At 39.6% G+C, this 14713-nt stretch overlaps 1 protein-coding gene and 1 long non-coding RNA gene across 5 annotated transcripts in view; one reads left to right on the forward strand and one right to left on the reverse strand.

Annotated features, from left to right (window-relative positions):
• Positions 1-8235, forward strand: part of LOC117961515 — a 16248-nt gene extending 8013 nt beyond the window's left edge. Inside the window, exons 2-3 of the long non-coding RNA XR_004660420.1 lie at positions 8106-8109; positions 8152-8235. This is a non-coding gene — a long non-coding RNA (uncharacterized LOC117961515). The remainder of the gene's footprint in view (positions 1-8105; positions 8110-8151) is intronic.
• mpv17 (mitochondrial inner membrane protein MPV17) overlaps positions 1290-14713 on the reverse strand; it is a 16370-nt gene continuing 2946 nt past the window's right edge. For all 4 annotated transcript variants that reach the window (XM_034900249.1, XM_034900250.1, XM_034900247.1 and 1 more), the window contains exons 3-8: positions 12355-12470; positions 11270-11362; positions 8781-8876; positions 3377-3409; positions 3201-3253; positions 1290-1785 (exon numbers count right to left, since the gene is read on the reverse strand). In XM_034900249.1, coding sequence (XP_034756140.1) covers positions 1716-1785; positions 3201-3253; positions 3377-3409; positions 8781-8876; positions 11270-11362; positions 12355-12470 — 461 coding nt within the window. In that variant the 3' untranslated portion in view covers positions 1290-1715. The remainder of the gene's footprint in view (positions 1786-3200; positions 3254-3376; positions 3410-8780; positions 8877-11269; positions 11363-12354; positions 12471-14713) is intronic.

A 14713-nucleotide genomic window follows, 5' to 3' on the forward strand; every position in this document is an offset into this window, starting at 1 on the left:
TACGGTGATAACCAGACTACCTGTACGGTGATTACCAGACTAACTGTACGGTGATAACCAGACTACCTGTACGGTGATCACCAGACTAACTGTACGGTGATAGCTAACCAGACTAACTGTACGGTGATAACCAGACTAACTGCCCCCCCCCCAGATAAGAGCAATAGGGAGGAGGCTATTTGGCGGATATTCAATGGCTTCGTCAGACGTTGTCTGCTTGCTTTTGCCTGATATAGCCCGAGTGTGTTTAGGAGGGGGAAATGTGTGCAGTTAATTTGGTTGACAGCTCAGCTCAGCAGCCTCCAAACAACCCCCCCCCCCCGCCAAAGATAAGTTGGCAACAAAAACTAGCGAGGTCAAAAACACCATTGACATCACCCCATGTCAAACTTTTATTAGTTTAAATGCCACAGGTGGCCTGTGGTTATTAAAAATGTGCACATTTTGAGTATAAAGATCCTATGTACATTGAGTAATAAAGGAACAATACACAGTTTAGCAGCGATCGTCGATGCACCGATGGATTCAAGGGTCTATTTTGTTGTTCGGTACAATGCAGTTCAACAGGAAATATTTCAATGACATGGACCGATAAAGGGAATAGTTTGACATTTTGGGTAATAAACTTGATTTTTTTTTGCTGGGAGTAAGACGACATTGATCCCACTTTCAGGTCTGTGCGGTTAATAAAAAGCTAGATTCAGCAGCCGGTTCGCTTAGCTTAGCACAAAGGATAAAACGGGGGTAAACAGCTAGCCCGGCTCCATCCAAAGCTAATCCAATCAGGTAGAGTTAAAACACTTACATCTTTACACTTTGGCTTATGTACAGATTGAACATAACCTGTTACAACATATTAATCCATGAGCTTTAGACGTGCTGGTACACAGAATATTACCTTCAGACAGAGCAAGGCTAGTTGTTTACCTCTAGTGTCCTCGTGCTAAGCTAAGCAGCTGCTAGCTGTAGGTCTAGGTCTTCATTTACTGTCCACACATGAGAGCGGAATCCTCTCACTCAAGAAAAGTAATAAGTGTATTTCCAAAAAAGTCAAACTACTATTTTAACATCAGTTTACTTCACCCAAAAGCCTCAATGGACCAGAATGCATTGCATCCTGCAACTGATATTAGTGGTAGAAGCACATAGGTGAGGCACGTCAAGATAAAATATGTATATTACAATACATTATTACAAAGTGTGGCGAATTTAGTAAATCTGTGATAAAAGAAACAAGATGAAAATCAACAGTATGAAGAGACTTCCTTCTTTACATATTATTACTACTATTAATCTGTTATATAATTTTCCTTCAACACAATTATGATGACTAACAATAGAATGGATTAGAAAAGTTTCCTTTGCAACTAGTTGGTGTTAATGTAATATGTGTGTGTGTGTGTGTCTGTGTGTGTGTGTGTGTGTGGCTACACTGCAGCATCACTGCCAAATCTCATTTCCATAAATAAACTTTCAAAGACATTTATGTAAACGCGAGTTTGACTTTCAAGTGTGAATTTGTCATTCAGAGTAGACGAGCACTTTCTCCCGACCTTTATAAATGAGTCAGTCACAGTTTTACACATTGGAAATATCAGAAGAAGTATGTTAGACCAGAACGGCCCATGTCACACACACACACTACAAATGAGTGTAAAATTATCATCATCATCATCATCATCATCAGCATCACGGGAAGGACTTGTGATCATTGGTCACATCTTATTGGCCTTCCAGGTCAGGTAGGAGTTCCACGCAACAGCAACGATCTGGACGAACGCCAACCTGCAGGCAGGAGGACATTTTCGGGTTTAATTCAGATGCAGTAGTGCCGAGCAGTGCTGCAGGGAGGACCTATTTTTGTCGGCCAACCTGGACGTTAGCACGGCCCTGATTCCCTCCGTAAACATGGGATCATATCTGAAATCATGTCATCTTTCCTGCAAAAGATTTCCCGCCTTGGTCAGAAAAAACAGGAGAGACGCTTTGTTTCTCTCATGACTCTAGAGTCTGTACTCGCTCCAAAGCTAATCGCCTTCACTCTCTCACTTCTCTCCCCCCCACACACACACACAAGTATATAACATCAGGCCGCTTATGTAGGCAATGGCGAAAGCTCTGCATGAAGCCTCTGCAGACCCATGAATCAAGCTTAAGTGGATGGTGATGATGACCTCTGCCGTCTTATTCAGCCACTTGTTAGCAACAGTCTTTTTTTAAAGTGCGTAAAAAATGTAAAGCTTTAAATATCCTAAGCAGGCTATTTAATGACAAATTTCATGTCGTAGAATAAAATCGCAAAAATCTCCTACGCTTGTGTTAACCACATATCTCATTTCAGGCATCGAACCAAAACCTCATTCATAAAAACCTTTGAGACGAGGGAACTGGGGAGGCAAACCTGCTCACTAAGGTTTGGGTTTTTGGACTCATTCTTGCAGCACTCTATTCATCAGATAGTTTAATAAGAGAGCTTCATTCGCTTTTAAAGACAAAACATACTTCTTATGATTTTAACAACTGAAACATGGTTTAACCCTTGTATGGCATTCAGATCAAATTGACCCATTTCAATTATTTACTAGAAGAAAAATGGAACAAGTTACATTTTTTCTACCTGAAAATCAACGGACTTCCTTACATTATGTGATAAACATGTATTTTCGACTCAAATCAGAAAACTACTGTGGATATGACCACTTTTTCCAAGACAAGAATGATCACATAGTGGATTTTTAACATGAATTATAACCTTATGATAAAAAAACTAATCCCACTTCCATTTTTAATTGTGTTCTAGTAGAGACTGATTGCATTCCCTAAACATATACAGTACGTTATCTCAGTTGTTTAAAATAGAGATAAAGACAATATTTGTTAATAGATTATGAAGTAAAATTTTATTTCAGAATTGCTTTTAAAACCCCAAATAAGTCCCGGGTCAGTTTGATCCGAGGGATACGAGAAGGTCCCCAAATTAAAGACAATACAAGGGTTAAGAAAATTGCCGTGTTGAACTACCTTCAGACAAATAAGCACCAAAAAACATTTAAAAACTGGCTTTATTAACCTCCCTCCCAAAAAGCTTTGATCCAATATAAGACTGTCAGTGTAGGAGGACACCCAATTTAGATTATAGTGCACTTTACCTAAAAGTTACATGTGATTGTCTGTATGTCAGTGAAGCCATGAACTCGTACCTGTGGTGGAGAGGAATGAAGTAGAAATTGGCGATCTGGACCGGGGGCCACAGCTGCAACACAAACAGATCAACCAGTCAGGGGACAGATTACCATATGGAGATGTATTTCAATCAATAGGGTCCTCGTACCAAAACCGATCGCTGTCCTCTGTACAAACAACGGTCAAAACTTACGTAGTAATTCGAGATCAGGGCATCTGTGTAGTCCTGTGAACAAAGATTATTATTTTTTTAGTTATTTTATCAGCATAATCACTTTTAAATCAGGGGCCGTATTTACATAACATCCTCCGGCTGAAGTACAAGTACAAATCTCTACTTTCATTAATTTTGGGGTGTCTAATTAGATTTTATAGCATTTGAAAACAAACTGAAGTGTTTTTGACATAGTATTGAGTAAAAGTTGACATATTCCAGTCTGTGATTATCATCAACATCCATTCCTTTAATTTTAGTCTCAATAATTCCTAATTTCTGCTTTTCTAACTCAAACATTATGTATAATTTCCTGTAATGTAGTGTTGAAAACGTCAAAAAAGTGACAAAAAAAATCATGAAATGCGTTGAAAAAAAAAAAGGCCAAAAAAAATAAGAAAAAGTTAAAAACATCGATAAAAAGCCTCAAAAGTGTTGATTTTCAATTTTGACAAGACGACAACAAAAGGGTTAAGCACAATTCAGCTCTTTACTCTATACAAAGGCTGAATCCCATTTCTCCATCTTACCCCTACCCCTTGGAACCAAGGGGTGAAACTTGAAAATCAACTTGAAAACTTCCACCCTCCTACGGAGCTAGTTGGTTCATCTCTCCAACGTTTTCCATGGCTGAACAGTTGAGACTGCCAGTGTGGGGTGAAGTGAGGAATGGTGATGTGTTGAAACTCCAGTTGGTGGAGAGTTTCTTTCCAAAACAAAGCAGGACGGACGTTTTACAGCCAAGAACATCAGCAGATAGTGGAAATGATAAACATCTTCCCCAACCCCTGTGGATACACTATATATTGTAGTCATTTTCCTTTCTTTTTATGATGACTATTCATGCCAGAGATACATTAGTGCATGTAAAATAAGAATTTTGAATACATGTTGTGTAGATGAACCGGTGGTGAAGATGCAAAAAGGATTTCGATGAAGTGTCTGAAATCTCAACTTACAGCTGACTATGGAATAAACTGCAGGGAAACGTAAATGAGTAACCAAGATAAAGATTTCAGATACAGTTTCTGTCTCTGGTTCTGAAACATAAAAACCTTGTGTATTTAAATCGTTTAAAAGCTGCAGTATTAACTGCCAGACACACACACACCTACACACAAATTCACCATGTCATCTACTTTAAAGGTCAGCTCGACTTATAAAACAACAAGGCAATGTTCCAGGTACATTCTTTATTTTTCTCTAGTTGTAATTTTTCTCCCTTGTAGGCTAAACCACTTTTGTAATTATGGCCAAACAAGCTACTCTGCCACCTGAGGTGACATTAATGCTGCTGATCGCTGCGTCAGAAACACGTCAAAACCTTTCCTCCCGCACTGTGGAGAAGATGGGACCTTTCTTAGCTCTTCCAGGGGTTTCTAAGCAGGCTTTGTACTGTTTTACATGCAAGACGTTAATGGACGTCTTATATGGACAGGACATGACACCAGGCGAGACCCAATCATCAGCTCACACCTTTAAATCTGCCTTTACTTTGGCTACTCTGTCAAAACAACAATAACATTACCGTCAGCTTTCACTGTGTGTGTTTAGTACTGCTTGTACTTTAGTCTCACATTGTCAGACCTTCCTCCACAGCGCTGCGGAGGAGGGTCTGGCCAGTCCACACAGCATTCAGGATGGGAGAAAACATGCTCTGGTTTATTGGCATTTCTTTAAGCCAATCACAACTGTCTAGGGCGGCGCTGAGCCTCGGACACAAAGACGGTGCCGCTGCACTATAGCCTCGGGAAGCAACTTGTTTTGGTCGAACATGTGTACGTCTAGAAGTAGTTTTAGTCGTACAACAGAAAACTTATCCTCAGATTAGACACAGTCTAGCTAGCTGTCTGGATTTACCCTGCAGAGACCTGAGGACCAGGTCACCATAGTCCTCAGAAATCAGCCGCAGGTCAGAATTCCATCATAGAGGAAGGTAACGGACATCGAGATGAAAAGAGGGACATCTGGAAGAATTAGCAACAACACCTGAACAATCCCTGAAGTGGAACATTGACGATATAGACTGGTACTAATTAACAATCGTTAGCATGCTAACATGCTAAAATAAGATGGTGAACATGGGGTGGATCTTAAGTCTCTCATTGATACCTCCTCGCCTGTAAAGTCGCTCTGGCCCTCCCTCGTGAAGGCCGTTTCAAAGCTTATTATTCCTGCCCCGAATAGCGAGGACGGAGGACGGGTCGTTGAGGAGCTATGACCGAGGATACACATATACACGAGAGCAGCCTTCCCCGAAAGCCGTGCAGCTGACAGCCGTTGCTAACTCCGCCCATACAACAGACATCCTGTATTCACGATAAAAGTCAGCAAAAAGGACTTTGCGTCTAAAAACACATTTTCTCGTTTCCTCTCTCCTCCCATGCTTACTTGGTGGGAATGACCAAGACGCAAGGAAGGGAAGCAAGTTAGTTTAAGGACCTGGGATGTACCCACGGTGACGATAGTACCTGCTGAACATCGGCATGTTAGCATTGCCAATGTTAGAAGGCTGGAGTTAGTATTAAGGTGCCAAATCTTGTCTTATGTCATAAAATACATCCCTGGTGCCACTAGCATAGCTGTACACTTGTATTTTTTTCCTTATCTGAATTGAGGGGTCTAAGGATAGAGAGTCTACATTTTTGATGTACCTGTAAATAAAACTGACATGACTATTATTAGTTCGTAGTATAGAACTGACAAAACACATAAGTCTGTCTACACCAGACTCCGTCATCAGACTAATTTTGTATGCACAATGACAGAAGCTGCAGGTAAGTAAGGCCAGGACGCAAGTTTTGGCGAGTGGCTCTATTCATTTTCATCTCACGTTTTGCCAGGCGGCCTCGTTGTAATGAGCACATTTGTCATTTATTTTCTGTCTTTTCTGACATTTACCAGGTTGGCCTTTCAGGTCCACGCGCCTCCTTTTGTAAATAATTGATGGTGACCAGCGGCTTGCTGGGTAAGCAAGGCGGGGACGGACGTTTGAGCAGCTGGCACACAATGACAGTTAGTTCTGACCTGGCATACAAATACACACACATTATATATATATATATATATGAAGGTATGAGTCACTCCAGCTATTTCCAAAGTCCCCCCCCCCACCACCTCTCTTGTCTCTTTCTCCATCACAGGAAATAGAATCTAATAATAATGAGTTGGAGGTCAGGTGCTGTTCCTACGATGAAAACCAAACTTGCTCTCGGTGGAATCTCATTTATCTGGCATCTGTTTACACAGACTTGACACAAACTGGCTAGAGATCAGTATTCGTTCTAAGTATAAATATAGAATATCAATCAATAGACGTTTCACAGTTCACCAAATCCACAATTTTGAACGCGTGATAAACGGCGTTAACGCAAACCCGTTTTAACAGCGTCAAATTTTTCATCACAAGATTAACGTTCTTTTTGGCCTAGCAGACTTTGTAGTTTTTTTGCAGTTGCAACACCTAGTAACATTAGAAAAACTACAACACCCACCTAGCTAGACCAGAAACAAAACAGGCACGCTGCACACACACACACACACGCCGCTCGGGCTCGCGAGTCGGCCAACGAGGAGTAAAGTCACGTTTGAGTGGACGGCGAGCGTGAGACGCCAAATACACGCCAACAGTATTTCTGAATGGAAAGTTTCCTTTTTAAAAGTTTCCAAATGTTCCACTGACGAGACAAAGTGATCTGTGTGTCTGGTCGCTGTGAACGGAGCGATCATCGCAGCACGTCCACTCTGAAATCAGTGGGTTATATTATATTTAACTTCCTCCTTCTCCTTTTTGAACATGGGAATTTTTAGTTTGAACTACTTTCAATTTTGGAAGATGGTGCTGAGAAGTACATGGCCTTAGTTATCTATCATTTAATTATATTTATATTCTTTATTTTAATGTATGTTTAAGTTTAAATAAACTACTACTAAAATCCCACGTGATGGCCGAGCACACAGCTTCAGCCTTTCACTCTTTAATTGGCTGACAGTGTTACATTGTGGGAGAGATTATTTGCTCTAGGTGAGAATGTTACTGTGAGATTGAACACTGCACAAGGATATATAACAATGTTGTTTTCAATAAAAAACATTTGCACAAAGCGAGCGTTGCAGTTTTCCATGATGATAAGAGCATTAAAATGAGAAACAATTAATGGGACAAAAAGAAATCAAGGAACATTTGGAATAGATCAGAATGTGTGATTAATTGTGAATTAACTATGACATTAATGCGGGTAATCACAATTTGATATTTTAATCGTTTGACAGTACTAATTTAAACTAAGTTTTCAGCATTGACGGCAATGCTACAACGAGAGTCACTAGAGATGATGTACAACAACAGTCTGAGTTTCTCAAAATTAGTGACGTGCATTTAAAGGCACCATTTGTTGACCCTATCCACGTGGTTTACCTTTGTTGACTTCAGGGAGGCATGGGGATTTTCAAGTTCTGTTTCTCCGTTATCTCGGACTCCGGCACTTGCCATGGTGTCTGTAAAAGAGCAGCCGCAGGCTACCGATAAGCTAGTGGTAAGCCATGCTGTGTCTGTTTTTTTCTTTTCTTTGGATGCGTGCAAGCAGGTGGGGAGGAAAGGGGAAATTACTGGGAGACTCACCCTGCAAAATCGTGACACCCCCACAAATCAAGTCAAATCAGAGCAGTCAAGTACCAATTCAGAGGGAATAGTTCAGATCCATTGAAGTGAGGTTGTATGAGGTACTTCTCCATAGTGTTAGCTTTAGCGTTAGCTACAGTAGCTGGCGGTCTGCGTGCACCCTGTTAGAAGAAGCAGGCAGGAGCACCGACACGGAAGCTAAGCAACGTACAGCTGTGGAAAAACTATTTTTCTGGCAAACCCCTACTGTATCTCAATTCAATTCAATTGTATTTATAGTATCAATTCATAACAAGAGTTATCTCGAGACACTTTACAGATAGAGCAGGTCTAGACCACACTCCAGAATTTACAAGTACCTAAAAGTTCTAGTAGTTTCCTCCAGAGCAAGCGACAGTGCGACAGTGACGAGGAAAAACTCCTTTTAGGCAGAAACCTGGGAGGGACCCAGACCCGGACCCAGGTAGGCGGTGTCAGACGACCGGTTGGGGTTAGAATGAAGAGTGGCGATAACCGTCACAAAAAAAAGAGTAGTTTGTAGTAGTTCTTTGTAGTAGTTCATGGCATAGCGGGGCACTGTGCAGCATTCAGGCACAGCAGTAACATGTGAACATGAGTGTCCAGTCCACCTAACTGCTGCAGACACTCACACACACACACAACCTTCTGGCTGTGACATGGGGGTGGGGGGGTTGTGTGTGTGTGTGTGTGGGGGTAACGCTGCTGGTGATAACACCACAATATGAAATAAAGCCAACTCACCCTCTTGAGCTTGGTGACGTTCTCCTCCACCGTCAGTCCGTTCAGAACACCGGAGATACCGAGAAAAGCTCCCAGGAAGCACGGAGCAAAAAACACCTACGACACAGATACACAAAAGGAGGTAAATTTCACGAAAGTAAAGTGAAAAACTAATTAAAGTCACCTCAGCGGTGGTTAAATACTTGCAACCTGGGTTTAGGGTCTGTTTAAATGGGAGTGAGAGAAATACAATGCAACTACAGTACATATATAACTCAACAGAGTTTAAATGAGTCATTTGGGCTGAGCTTGGTTATGATGTGTTTTATTTGGTATATAAGGTTATTGTTTTATTGTAGAGTCTTACAGCTTCTATTTTGTTTTGATGGGGAAGTGATTTCGACTAAAACATTTAGTGTTTTTTGTAAAAAAAACACTAAATGTTGATTTTTTGTAATATTGTGAAAGTCAGCTGACGTTGGGTCTAATTTGTGAATAGGATTCTGTCTCACTATTAACACTATTCATAAGTACACACACACACCACACACACACACACTTTTAGAAAAATGTCTGGTAAGAGAAAACAATCTAGGGCTCGGAGACTAAGCAAAACATGTGTAATTTGAATAAGACTTTTGTTGTGATCTTATGACCAAATGCATCAAGAAATGTGTTTTGTGTATCAGATCAAATAAAGAAACAAGGCCCTTTGATGCATCATGCCCCCCCTCCACCGCTTTCCTGTCTTCAGCTGTCCTATCAAATTAAAACCAAAAAATATTAACAGTTTTGTGTGTGTGTGTCTGCATCCTCAGTATTTAAAGTGTTTAACAGAGGATAAGGAAAAGATTTGATGAACTGAAGCAGAATGAATATTTACTGAATAATGGGGTTTCAGCATTTTAATGAATGAATTCTCCACCGAAGATGCTCAAAGAAAACTAAAGATCACTTCGAGAGACTGTTCAGTTGTTTGCATTGATGTTGCAGCAGCGTGAAACATGACTTCCATCTGTTATTGAGGCTTGACGCAGACACAGTAGACCACGTTAAATCATTCAACGACACTTGAGTCTTTACCGAGGCGTCGCACCGTGTAACCACATTTAACTATTCGGGCGGTGAGCGGACCCTTTGCTTCAGTAAATATTGCAGGAGAGCGGAGATGTTGAGAGCTCTGAAGTCTTGTTCTGTGGTGGTTTTAGTTTAATCTGCATTTGTTCTGATTGAATCAAACAGCGGAGAGCAGGGTACAAGAGGGTACCACGTCAAAAACCGTACAGCTGCCCACTTTGACAGAATCTGACGGAGTTCCCTCCCGTCAGCACGATTCAGAGCCATCATCCCATCTCTCTGTGGAGACTTCTCCGCCCTGTTAACCACCATTAATGAGCCGAGCCTGAGTGGACGACACACAGCGGTACGGCTGCATCACTGAGCTTGCTTCCACTTTCTTTCATCGTTTGTCTTGCCTTCAACAACAAGAGGTCGTAGTTTTCATAGAAGGAAAGGTAATAGTAACCCTCATGTTGTCCTCATGTTGTCCTATATCAATGTTCTTTTTAATTCTCCAAAATAACATGATTGATTCCACCCAACGCTCTTTGGCAAGGACAAATCTCTACTTTCATTAATTTTGGGGCGTCTTATTCAATTTTATAGCATTGTAAAACAAATGGAAGTGTTTTTGAAATAGTATTGAGTAAAAGTTGACATATTCCAGTCTGTGATTATCATCAACATCCATTCCTTTAATTTAAGTCTCAATAATTCCTAATTTCTGCTTTTATAACTAAGACATTAGGTATAATTTCCTATAAATGAAGTTTATTGATCAGAAATTCCAAAAATAACTGTAAAACTAAAGTTAATAGTGTTGAAAAAGTCAAAAATAAAAATAACATTCTTCAGGTAAAATGAATGATTACTGTAAATTATGTTTTGGGGTGTTTTATTTAATCTAACAGCATTTGATTTGTTTTTTATGGTTTCCAAACATTATCCGGACTAAACTTTGACATCTACGCCTCTGAGATCCACTCAACATCCTCTGATCTTAACTTTTAGTCAAAATAATTCATAATTTCTGCCTTGGTAACTAAAAACATATGTATAATTTGATATAAATGAGATTTGACCATGAATTCCAAGAATAAGTGTAAAACCTGTTATTAAACCATCTCAGGTTTAAAAAAAAAAAAAAGGGCCAAAAGCTGGAAAAAGTGACAAATAAATCAGAAAAAACAACAAAAACATCGGAAAAGCACAGTTTTCTTTTTAAATTTTGACCTGAAAGGTCAAGTTCATGGTTGACGGGAAGACAACACCAGGGTTAAAGGTCTCTTTGTCAGGTTTTTGTCTTTATCCAGCTCCTTTCCGGTTATGGATACATAATGGAATACAGTAAATAATGAATGGTAGGATCATGACATTGAATTTCCATGAGCGGAATAAAAACAATGTGAAGTGAAGTAGTGGAAGAACAGAGGAGCGCTTTATTTCCTCACCTGGTCAACCAGCATCTTCTTCATGGCGGCACTTTTCCCGCCTCCAACCACCAGCCGGTCCAAAACTTTGTACCAGCTGCCGACGACTGGGCCCTTTGTTGTAAATAAACAAACACACAAACCATGATTTATTGGTCTTGTTCTCTTATAAATATGAGTGTTGTTATACATTGTAGATTGAGAAAGATTCCAGTTAACCACACTCATACACACACTGAAGAAAACCTTAATGGCTTTCTGTCCATCGCACCACTCCTTCAGCGTCAGTATCTCCCTGCAGACTGCAGACGGAGTGAATCTAAGCCCCTAAACTTCATATATTAATAATGTCAAGAAGAAAGATACATGACGTATGTGTTACGAGACAGTTGTGTCTTTTCCGGATGAATGAGCAAACATGTCTTGGTGTAACGTGACTCCGTCAGTCTGATTGAAGACCGATTTTCAAAACTACCTCTTCTCTTTATGATTGACAACAGTGAGGCAGCTGATTGGCTGAACATAAGACGATTATGGAAATATAAATACACTTTGCTTACGTCGCGGTGATGTCAAAGTGAATTGTGCAACTGTCAAAGGACTTAAAATAAGTGAATTCACAAACATACAAAGGCACGAAGAAACAGATCAGCATGTGAGCCTGTCATGTTTTGATGCTGTTGAATTCAACGTTTTTCATGGATTTCATCAGGTTTTATATTTGCTTTCTCATGTTATACAAATTACCAAATAGACACCATAAAAAGCCCATTATGCTGCATATGCTGCATCCTTTCATTTCAGTTTTCAGATCACCTGACTGAGACTGGGAGCTTGTTTTAGACATTAAATCAGATGAGTTAACGCTGTATCATTTTGTCAATTTCTTTTTAATTAGCCAGTGGTATTGCAGCTGTGAGCTGCAACTCTTTAGAGCTCAATCGAATTTTAATTAATAATACACTTTTTTTTTCTTCTTGTTTTGTGAATATTTAAAGAACTGTGTCACAAGTATGTTCTTTATGACAGAATTAAAGCAATCAAATCATCACAAAACGTGCCACATTCAGACATTTTTTTGAATTAAACATGAGGACACTACTCACCACAAAGAAGAAACCGATGCTCATCATCTTGGCCGTCCGCTGGACGTTGTGATGAGCCAATCCTCTCCTCTCGAACACCTGCTGGGAGACAACGTCGCCGACGCCAACCAAAGACCCTGGAGGACAAACCGGAGACACTGAGACAGGTACGGAGCACGAGGGTGAGACGGGGGACATTATTCCTGTGTCTGATGTCTTTAACGCTTTCAAAATAAGATGAGATTAAAAGTAGGGCTGCACGATATGGAGGAAAATATGCGATAAAGTTGTTGAGTTGCCCGATTCCGATGCCATTCGCGATAAATAAAAAGATATTAAAGTGTACTCAGTTTTACATTTTTGCTGCGTTCGGAATTCCTCCAAAAATCACAAAAACATTGCTTGTTAAATTTAAAAGAAATGAAATCATTTCCATCAATCTTTTATTAAACAAATTGAACAAACAATTGAATATAAAAAAAGGCACCACTAACAAGAGTGAACAATATCAGTAGAAACCTGCAGGAACGGCTCTTTATGAGGTGAAGGTCACAGTAACTTTAAGAAGTGCGGTTTTTACTGAGATTTTCTCTCAACTAACAAAAAACATCTCGAGTGTCTCTCGCGATATGTCACAGCCTTTTGCAGTGTGTATATTACACCAGTTGATACTGTGATGACTATAAAAGAATACATAAAACGATATATTGTGCAGCCCGAATTAAAAGCACTGTGAGCTCACAGAAGAACTTTTCACAGTAAAACCCGACCGATATATCGGCCGATATCTTGCATTTCCCAATAAATCGATATCAGCATTTATAATGGCAGATATTAAAATAAAAAAATATACTATTTTGAAATATTCAGTCATCAGAACGATTTAACTTTGCTTCATTTAAATGTTCTCTAGTCCCGCTTTGCCAGACCCTCCTCCACCACGCTGCTAATCCACACGGCATTCTGGGATGGGAGAAAACGTGCTCTGGTTTATTGGACTTTCTTTAAACCAATCACGATCGTCGAGCCGGCGCCGCTGCTGAACAGCCTCAGGAAGGAAGTTGTTTTGGTGGAACATGTGTACGTTCGGAAGTAGTTTAAGAGAAAACTCAGATTGGACAGATAGTCTGGCTAGCTGTTCCCCGTGGGTCTGACACTACACATTATTCTTTTAATATCACATTGTAGTCATTAGATTAGTAGAACCTGAAATGGATTTGAAGCTAATTTACTTAGTGCACTTACTAACTGTTGTCTGGAGATTGTACTTTCAGGGTTTAAAGCAGTTAATTGGAGGTCGCTTTGGATAAAAGCATCAGCTAAATGATATGTAATAATAATAATAATAATATGAATAATAATAATACTTTCCTTTCATTCTTCACTAATAAAAAGAAACAGTTGATCAGCAGGTGGAAAATGCTACTACTACTACTACTACTACTATTCTCACATCCACTCTTAAAATTGACAGCAGGGTAATAGAGATCCAGCTGACCAGCTAACCTTTCCTTAAAATGTCATGAATGAACTAACAAACGCATGCACGCACACTTTTTGGACAGAAAAGGTCAATCGCAAGCGACACTTTGAGATCAATGACTACTTTGTCCCTTTGACTCAGAGACCTTGTAAAGCACTCCGAGAGCTCCGGTCTGTCGGTCAGCATCGTCAACACGTCACTTTACAACGATACGAAAAGAACCTTTCCTATCAAAACCCCTCACACACACCCACACCCACACCCACACACAGTTAATTAATTACCAATTAATTTAAATCTGAAATGCAATGAGTAATAATCAGTTCCAAAGACTTCATTTATAATGTTACTTTAAAAAATAATTATGAGAAAAATGGAAAGTACCAAGAGTAAAAGTACTCATTATGCACCAATTATCCTTTCAAAGTGTAATATTATTAAAGAATGATACATTATTCCCGTTTTACCACTAATGAATACATGCAAGAGGATTTTAGTGTAGTTTTTGAGATACTTGTATACTACTGTGTAATATATTACTGCATCGTATCATGTGCACATATGAGTTTTTTATGTAAAAAGTAACTGAGTGTCAAATACATGTAGTAAAAAGTACAATATTTAGTGGAAAAAAGTATAAAGTAGCATAAAATATACTCAAAAATAGTACAAGGATGTCAAAAATGTAGCTTTCTAGTCAGAAGTACAACACTTAAATAAAAGTACTTAGTTACATTTTACCACTGATAGAAATAACTTCATTTTTTCCATCTCTACGACTCCTGGTTGATGACTTGATAGACAACTGGAGAGCAGTGGCTCCATCTAGTGGAGGTTGACCTCCATCTAGTGGAGGTGGAGGTTGACCTCCATCTAGTGGAGGTTGACCTCCATCTA

This window comes from Etheostoma cragini, chromosome 18, assembly GCF_013103735.1.
Source record: "Etheostoma cragini isolate CJK2018 chromosome 18, CSU_Ecrag_1.0, whole genome shotgun sequence".
Taxonomy (NCBI): domain Eukaryota; kingdom Metazoa; phylum Chordata; class Actinopteri; order Perciformes; family Percidae; genus Etheostoma; species Etheostoma cragini.